The 9,604-nt window shown below is 41.5% G+C and overlaps 1 protein-coding gene across 1 annotated transcript in view; it reads right to left on the reverse strand.

Moving 5' to 3' along the window:
- The window catches only part of dicer1 (dicer 1, ribonuclease type III), a 32,899-nt gene extending 23,828 nt beyond the window's left edge, over positions 1-9,071 (reverse strand). Inside the window, exons 1-7 of the mRNA XM_084914291.1 lie at positions 8,811-9,071; positions 6,566-6,670; positions 6,218-6,419; positions 4,888-5,050; positions 4,648-4,778; positions 3,771-3,905; positions 3,506-3,666 (exon numbers count right to left, since the gene is read on the reverse strand). Of these exons, the coding sequence (XP_084770417.1) occupies positions 3,506-3,666; positions 3,771-3,905; positions 4,648-4,778; positions 4,888-5,050; positions 6,218-6,331 (704 nt within the window). The 5' untranslated portion in view covers positions 6,332-6,419; positions 6,566-6,670; positions 8,811-9,071. The remainder of the gene's footprint in view (positions 1-3,505; positions 3,667-3,770; positions 3,906-4,647; positions 4,779-4,887; positions 5,051-6,217; positions 6,420-6,565; positions 6,671-8,810) is intronic.
- Positions 9,072-9,604: the final 533 nt, after the last annotated feature.

A 9,604-nucleotide genomic window follows, 5' to 3' on the forward strand; every position in this document is an offset into this window, starting at 1 on the left:
GGTCATTGGGCCACACAAATTTCAGCACTTGTCCCAAAATTTCATCTTGAAAATTGATGACAGCGTCATAAATTGCAGGAACAAGGTAAAAACTTGGGCGTGTGGTTCGACATGGTGCTCTCCTTTGAGTCTCATGTAAAAGAGATAACAACGACCGCCTTTTATCATTTGAGGAACATCGCCAGAATCAGACAAGTTTTGTCAAGCGACACTGCAGAGGTTCTTGTCCATGCATTTGTGTCTTCCCGCATTGATTATTGCAACGCTCTTCTTTCTGACCTACCAAAGAAAAGTTTTAGAGGTCTGCAGATGGTGCAAAATGCAGCTGCTCGCATTTTAACAAGAACTGGGAAATTTGAGCACATGACCCTGTTCTGAGATCTCTGCATTGGCTACCTTGTCAGGTTTGAGCAGATTTTAAGGTCCTGCTGCTCACCTACAAGGCTTTGAACGGACTGGCACCTGCATACCTCTCCGACCTTTTACACCTTTATGTTCCATCTCGTGCTGTACGATCTCAGGACTCTGGCCTTCTAAAAGTTCCTAGAGCCAAAAAAAGACAGTTGGAGAGCTTTTTCTTTTCGTGCCCCGTTTCTGTGGAACAACCTCCCTCAAGATGTTCGGCAGGCTGCTCTGTGGAGGTTTTTAAAACTAAGTTGAAGACACATTTGTTCACCTTATCCTACATGTCTTAATTCTGTGGCCTTTAGTTTTTAAATTTGTATTGTTTTTAACTTGTATTGTGTCTCTTACCTGTATTGCTATGTATCACTTTTATTTTATTTATCCCTTTAGTTGTACAGCACTTTGTTTGAAAGCGCTTTATAAATAAAGTTATTATTAACAACATTCACACGCATTCCGATGCATCCATCGGAGGGCAAACATGGGGTCAGTATCTTGCCCAAGGATATTTGGCATGCAGACTGAAATCGAACCACCTACCACCCGGTTAGTAGGTGACCTGCTCTACCACCTGAGCTACAGCCACCCCACAAAGCTACAGGGGTTCAGATATTGACTCAGGTGGTGACTCCAGGGTGTCTGGAGTCATGAACACTGACCTTAACTGAGCCAAATGAGGCCTGCAGTGCTTTGGTTGTTGTTGTTGTGGGGTCTTTTGTGACCTCTTGGATGAGTCTTTGCTGCACTCTTGTAACTTTAGTCGGTTCACCACTGTTCCATGTTTTCATTACTTGTGATGGATGGCTCTCATTGTGGTTTGCTGGGGTTCCACAGCTTTAGAAATGGCTTTTACAACCTTTTCCAGACAGAGATCTCAATTACTTTGTTTCTCATTTGTTCTGATGAAATATTGGATCACGGCATGATGTCTGGCTTTTGAGGATCTTTTGGTCTACTCCACTTTGTCAGGCAGGTCTAATTTAAGTGATTTGTTGATTGAGAACAGGTGTGGCAGTAATTAGGCCTGACTGTGGCTAGAGAATTGAACTCGGCTTTCCAAAGATGTGATACACCACAGTTAATTTACATTATAATGAAGGAGGTGGGGTTTGAATTTCCCCCCCTTAATAATAAACATCTTCATTTAGAAACTGCGTTTGTGTTTACTTGTGTTATCTTTGTGTCTACTATTTAAATATCGGGAAGGGCGCAAACACTTTGTCACACTATTATAAATAGGGATGGGAATTGATAAGAATTTAGCGATTCCAAATCCATTATCGATATCGCTTATCGATTAGATTCCTTATCGATTCCCATTGGCTTCACAGAGTCAGCATCATCTCTACGCAGCATATCAATGACAATATATTCATGCAAATTAATTACATGCTGTGTGGTCAAATTTTCCATCTTTGTTGTGATCAGTGTTGGAGTCATTATTGAAAAAAGTAAAAAAGGTATTACACAGAACACTTAAAAGTAATGCAGTACATTACTTAATTACACCCTAATGAGTACATATGTGATTCCTCTCTTAGTATTTCAGTTCAGACACAAAACAAAGATGAAAACCAGCACAAAGACACTTCAAAGTGATGGTCACAGTGATTCCACTGTGGAAACACGAACTGGTAGAAACGGAGGCTGCAGCCTGACTGCTCATCAGTTTGTTACCTGTTGAAGTTCAGCTTCACCAAAATAAAAATAAAAGTAACATCTATATTCAGGTTATAGACCACTCCACTATTTTCCTCCTCTCACATGTGAACTGAGATCAGCTGACTGTAGTGAGAGCTCATGAACCGATAAGCACTAACAATTCCAAGCAACTGGACTACTGGGAACCAGTTCTTGTAGAGAACCCGATTCCCATCCCTAATTAGAACCCTAACCCTATTTTTTGTTTTAAAAACAAAACACAAACAAACAACAAAAAACAGACACACAGTAACACAGCAGTAGGGCTGGGTTTTTATAATCGGTTCATCGATTAAAATCGATCCTGGCTTGGATAACGTGAAATCGATTCATTAAAATCCTGAATCAATTTTTTAATATAAATTTATTTTGCCCGAAACGGCAGAATCTCAGGTGAAACCTCACAAATTTTTAACACCCACCAAACAGCTAAGACAGTAAATAAGAGCAGGAACACGGACTCTGCACAAAGACGTAAACACACAGCTCGACCCGCCGAAACATCAGAATCAGTGAGATGTGACTTTCTCACCCGACGGCACGGACACGGTCGGGGCTGAAAGCCGACAGCTCGCTGACTCTGATGTTTCTGCGGGTCGAGCTTTGTGTTCACGCCCTTTTTGCGCTGATTCTGAAGCTGTTCGTTTGATGTCTCTCCAAACAATATTGACTGAACCAGCAGCAAAAGAAGATCCAAACTACGCTTCACATAAACATCGTCATGAACTCACTCTGACTTTTGCTGTTTTGCGTCCACCAGGATAAAATCACACGTCTCTCTCTCTGAACGACGTTTTTTTTGTTTTTTGTTTTTTTACATACTTCTGAAAAGAAAGCCTCATTTCTGTCGTTCAATACTGAACAAATTTAAACTTTTTAAAATTATGCAAAATGCAAAACGCTCAGCGTGTCTCTAATAAAACTGCTGTAACTCAGAGGTGATGTTCATATGCTGATTAATGGTTTTCTTTCGTTTTTGATGTACTGCAGAATATTTTTATAAAATCCCAGAACAGGAAAATCACCTTCATGTTTTTCTGTTTTATCTTCAGCTACTTTGACACAAAGGCCTCTGCTGTGATGCTCACACCTTTGATAAAGTCTTGCGTGTGTCAGCTTCCTTTTTATAGAAATATGTAAATGTACTGATCTGAATTATAATATTTCTGACTGTCAAAAGTTCCCAATTCAAATCGAATCGAATCAAATCGGGACCTTGTGAATCGGTATCGAACCGATTCTAGAAATCAGTGACGATACCCAGCCCTACACAGCAGTATAAACCTGCAAGTGGCTAGTCAAAGCAAATTCTTGCTGAACCTCATGCTCACCACAGCGCATGCTATGTGAGGGCCTTAAGCCGAGGAAAGTGTCAAATGCACGCAGTTATAAGGCTTACCTGTCCAGGACCACAAGATCAGTAGCAGTTTCAGCATTGCTCTTAAGGATTCTTTCCAGATTCTGAATCTTCTGCTCCAGTTCTGATGGGTCACACTTCCCATTCAGAATGGAAGCTGTGAGACCAAGGATACGAGGAGTGCAGGAGCAGCCCTCAAACAGCTGCACACACAGAGGACAGCCAGGTCATCCACAATGATTTTGCATGATTCTCTGCCACTATTACAATAAACGTAATCCCATTTCCTTAAAGACTACAATCTCACCTTCATTATCTGACAGTAAGGGTGGTCCGTGATGGCCAGGTGGCAGTCATCAAACACCACCAAGTTGATTTTCGACAATGGTAAGATTTTATTCCTCAGAACATGAAGGAATATGTGGCAAGTCATGACCAGCACCTTACAGAAAGTTGACAAGGACAATGGAATAGATTATTACCATCAGTGAGTACAGGATATCTAACTATCAGATATACATCTCTACGCTCTCCTTCCTGCGATGTGTATTTGGTGCCATGTATGTAATGTAAATTGTCCACAGCCAAATCTGAACAGTCACCAAAAAAACCCAAAACAAAACAAACATCTGCAATCACCCTGGCACTCACGATCTAACGACAAAATGATCACCCTGTCCCAAGCAGACCCCAGTGAAGTCACAGACAGAAAGTACACTGGAGGGTTTAGAGTCCCCCTGCAGCATGAAGGGGAACAGAGTGCTGGGCTTACCGTGCCCAATAAGTCAGTGTTTAAAGGTACGAAAAAGAAACGCAAGTACAGATATTATTTTTATTATGTCAAAGTAATGGTGTTTCTGAGAAAAACACTGGCATCAGGCAATATTCGCTTAACTGGATGCTGCTGGCTTATTATGTGAATGTGATGACATCCAGGACAACAATGACCAAAGTTTCAGCTCCATCTGTGTGTAAATGGGACCCAGTTTCATATTGTGTACACTGAAAGAAGCTAAAACAATTAGTTTGTATAAATATGTTAAAAGGGTGAAGAAAACAAAAAGATGAACAATCTAACCAGTACTGCCCTTCATACAGTTCGTTTTACTCTCCAAGTCTGTGTGTAAAGGAAGACAAACTTGTAAGAGCATCCCAGCACGCAACTAGCATCAGCTAAAGCACACCTGATTTTCTATTATCTGTCGACTCCACCGTTGGTCAGTCCATGCTAAGCTCTCCTCCAGATCTGTATACTCTCCCACACTGAGGTCAGAGTGAGTCCTGACTGCAGCTGCTTGCTGAACTACAGAAGCAGCTGTGGAACAGAGCAGAGGTACAGAGTGACACACAGACAAAAATCAAGCACAATGTCACACCAGCTGAATCCGAATGAACAAGTTCACAGACATTTCTGGCACAGGTACCTGTGTTCACTAGAAAAACAGTCCTCTTTGCATTTTCTTGGTAAGGTCCACGTATTTGGTGGGAGAGCTCTTTTGTTAGAAGTACTGCAATGAAGGTCTTCCCTGAGCCAGTATTCAAGCAGACGATGGTATTGCGTTCAAGAGCTGCTTCAAGAAGTTCAACCTGTGGAGGCAGTTTCACATTTAGAGACAGCAAGCCCATAGCAGAAGTAGGGACAAAGTGACAAAGCACAGTGCTTTTTAAAACTCCTGCGGATCACTGATCACTAAGGCTGGGCACTTCATCAAAAATGATTCAAAACCAACATGCAGAACATTCTGATTAATGTGATCTAGCACTACTTACAACTTCAATTCTGTTAATACTTCTACCACTAAAATATACTAAGGTGTGTGATGGAATAATTGAATGTTCACGTCATAGCCCTGAACCTTTTTTCCTCTGCTTTTTGAGCCATAAGCAATCAGCAAGTATTAGTCAGGAGCAGGACTCCAGCATCACGAGTTAGACTGATAACCAGTACGTGGGACTGGTATACATATGTGGACCCCCCCGCCCCCAAAAGAAAAAAAAAAACCCACCTTGGTATAAAAACAGGGAACAACAAAAGTAGATGCCTTTTAAAATTAGAGTACTGGATTACTTATGACAATTACAGGTCAATACACACATCTCAAAATCCTGAGGAATGACTACACAAGCAAACTGCGATACTGTATGCTTCCTTTATCATTAATGTCCCTGTATAAGTGTGTTACTTTTGTTTTTTTATTGTTTTAGGGTTGTTGTTTTTTAAATATGCCATCAAACTGCAAAAACTTACAGATAAAAAAATAGTCTATATGGCAAAATATGAGTCCTCACTTTCCCTTGTTAATTACAAAACAAAGGTGTTAGTTTCACTGCTTTCCTTTGACAGGTTTGTGCAGTTCAGTGGCTGTTCGGTAACTTATCCTAGTCCTGTGGCTGTGCCTGTGCTAAGGTCGCTGAATGCCTGCTTTGCTGCTTGTTCAGTTTTTTTGCTACTGGTAGAAAGATGTATGGTACTTGGAGCACATTTTCATAGGATTGTGCTTTGTACAACATCAGTGATGTCTGCCTCCATATCTTCAGAAGAGCTGAGCTTTGCTCCTGACAGCAAATGTGGTCGTTTGCCTTCCATGCTCGTCCTGTGCTCCGGACATTGCTCAGAAGACCACAGAGTAAAGACTAAAGAGAGTTGACTGCACTAGAGCCATAGGAGCCCATTTTTTTAATTATTTAGTCTCATCAGTTAAAACAAACATAATAATAAGACACACAGGAAATCAGCAGTAATGGCCTTCTTGCCTGATATTTTCTAGGTGTATAAATGTTATCATGAATAGCCTCCTGCTGCCATGGAAGACCAAAGAAAGGCCCCATGGGTGAGGTGGCAGGGGTAACAAGCTGTAGGCCAGCCATGCTTCAAACTGGTGGAGGTGAGGGGGCTAAGGCTCCTCCAGTCGTCCACTTTATCTCATTTCGTCATCCTCTTCTTTTCAACAGTTCACTGGCAGTGGACATGAAAATATTTTGTTAGGGTGCTGCAAATGACAGACATAACATTAGGGTGTTTTAAGGTATAAACAAGTTGAATTTAAGACTTAAGAACGGCTAAGAATATGTTGGAAAATGCAAAAATAAATAAATACTTACTGATAACAGAGACACATGGGCTAGGCAGACAAATGTTAATCTGGGCTTCATGATCAAATATATCTTCAGCTCCTAATGCTTCCCCACATTTGGCTCAAAACAGACCTGAGAAATCAGAACATTGTTATGATCATGTATTTCAAACATAGCTCAGTCAATAAGATTCAAGTAATCTATAAATGAGAATCATTTATTCTGATCCATCAATCAACTACTTTTCAACACATCTTAAACCTGAAATCGTCACCAGACCACCTGACGCTTGCCTGAAGGCTGTCAGCCTGGCAGCTAGAACCATTCCCAGCAGTCAGCTTGGTGCAGCAAGCATTTCTTGCTGTAAATGAAGCAGTTCACATTTGCTTGCAATTTAAAAGATTACAACCTGACACAGGCCTGAAGTGAGGTCTTTCACATACACAAATCTAGTAAGTGCTTCAAATTAAAGCAGACCACACTGGTAACGCAAATGCTGGAAGCTTTAACATTTCATATACAAGATGTCAACATGCAGGTAAAAAAAAAGGTTAGGAAAGAAAGAGAAGCTCAAATTCTGCAGCATTTATAAACCAAGTGTGGACCTCTGTGTGGCTTATCATGGGACAAAGTCCACCTCAAAAATGGCCACACAGATGTAAACACACAGGTGCATGGTGCTAACTGTTTGGATCACAAAATTGAGGAAGCTAATGTGTTAACCTGCTTACATCTACACAAAAATGAAAAATTTATAATAAAAATGTAAACAATATATGACTGGGTACCTGGAAACCGTATTGACTTTTTTTCACGTTCTGAAACCGACTGCAACTTGTGATGACTAAATGGTTGCCCAGAGTGTGAGTGTGGCACACTCACAACCACTTCTGATCGCAAGGCGATTGCACAGGTTGCCTGATAAGAGGCATTTTTTCTAAAGCAGACTGACAGCAGTCACTCGCAGAGAGAGATTGTTGAAGCAAATAATTGCTAAGTTATCAAAGGGGACAGACTGCCAACATGTTGTCATCAGTCTGAATGAGTCTTTGTCAATGACCACCGCCAGTGTCACAAATGATTTCACAGACTGACTTTATCTTATGGGAAGTTTCAGCAGCAGTTTAGGCGTGCTTGACAATCTCATTTTGCAGCCAAAAAACAGAATATAGTAAAAATATAATTTGCCGTTGAAAAGGTGGTGGTAAATCACAAAACATCTTTTTCTTCTGATTATCCACTTCAGGGTTTCGGTGGACTGGAGCCTATCCCAGCTGCCTTAGGGCAAGAGGTGGCTGAACATGTCGCCAATCACAGCTATGGGCAATTTAGAATCACCAGTTAACCCAACCCCACTAACTGCAAGTCTTTGGACGGTGGGAGGAGAGCCAAGCAGACTCTGCACAGTAAGGCCAGATGGTGAATTTGAACCAGGACGCTTGTTGTGAGCAACAGTGCAGACCGCCATGCTGCCCCAGTTTCATCATTACTTGATCCAATTGAAGTCCACCTCCCAGGTTCTACATTACGTTAAATTGTTACATTAAATCCAAGGCCGAACTGTGGCGTTTCTCCACTTGTCAGCAAGTGGCAAAGAGCACAATGTGTGTTGGATGGCTAGTTAGCAGCTAAATGTCACATTTCCACCGAACACCTTCAGACAACCAGCCGAGCTGATGCACACGAACTCGACATTAAATTAGTTTGAGTAAACATTTGAATACTGGTGGTTTAAAAAAAATGTACTAGAAGAAAGCGAGAACTTTAAGGTCCCTGGCCTGAGAACTGCTATAAAAGTACAACGCTAGCTACTGCTAAGTGTGCCATATTACAAAAAATAACTTATTTACGCAATGCTGCCTTACACTATGATGTAAAGAATCAAACGTCTCTAAGAACCCGCTAGCATTGTACAAAGCGTTGCCGACTGAGCAGAGACTTGTACAATTGCAATGAAAACCTTTTCACAGCGGCCAAAACAGCAAGTGAACGTAGCATGCCTAGCACGCGATAAATGAAAGACTGGGCCTGTGTATTGCGGCGGTAACTGGCCTGGCTGTGTGTTTTTCCTCGCATTGTCCCTGAGCTACAGGCGAATCTGACCCATGGCTTCACTTGAAATTTACAGCGTTAAATGTAGTGCAACATCTGTACGGTTACTGCGGCCACCATGCACCATCATCATGTCAGCCAGCTAGCTAACAGCTAGCGAGGCCAAACACCACAGCAGTATTTTACAAAGAAGAATCAAGCAACTCGACTATAAACTCACCACTGGATGCTTTTCTGATTATCACCTCGATTAGCTTAAACTCATTCGTTGAATATTTTAAGTGCCATTTACTCTCGTCCCGATTTGGTAGCTACTCGTCCACGGGGGACCACTTCCTTTTACCTGGGCCTCTGCTACGACAAAACATTCACGTAAGCTACGCAACCGCTAGTCAAAGAGTGGCGCACCAGTCTACTAACACGAACCAGAATAGCAGTCCCTGTACCGAGCACGAAGTGTGGAGGTCCCCCTCCGACCATCTCAGACAGGAAACCACTAACGGATTTAACCAGACCAAAGCAGCACTGAACACCTGTGACACTGAACCTGACGCTGCCCAGTTTACCGGTTATTAACATTTAATTCTGCTGTTGGATTAATCGTTACTACTATTTAGACTGTAAATAAACAGGTCTGTGTGAAATGTAAGTGAAAACAGGATGCAATGACAGCATTCAGACAAGCAGAAGCCTGGCTACTGGTTTCTTTTAACAAAACCCTGACAGCAAACGTCACCAAATGCTGTGTTCTCGATTCTTACTTGATATAGCATCAACTGTTGCTTTCACATCTTAACAAATGTTTTCAGTGGGTGAAAAGTACCATAACCTCTCTGCTTCTGAGCCATACCAGTGGACGTTAAATAAAAGTAACATTAAAAAATCTATCATTGAGGATTTGCTGTTTGTTTGTTTGTTCTGGGGTTTTTTGTGAAAACAGTGATAGTAATATCAAAATTAAGAAAAGCAATGGGAAGGGACAAATAGGGCTTTGGAGCGTGATGTCACGAGAGG

This window comes from Perissodus microlepis, chromosome 19 (assembly GCF_051167445.1).
Source record: "Perissodus microlepis isolate ML-2025 ecotype Zambia chromosome 19, ASM5116744v1, whole genome shotgun sequence".
In the NCBI taxonomy this organism is placed as follows: domain Eukaryota; kingdom Metazoa; phylum Chordata; class Actinopteri; order Cichliformes; family Cichlidae; genus Perissodus; species Perissodus microlepis.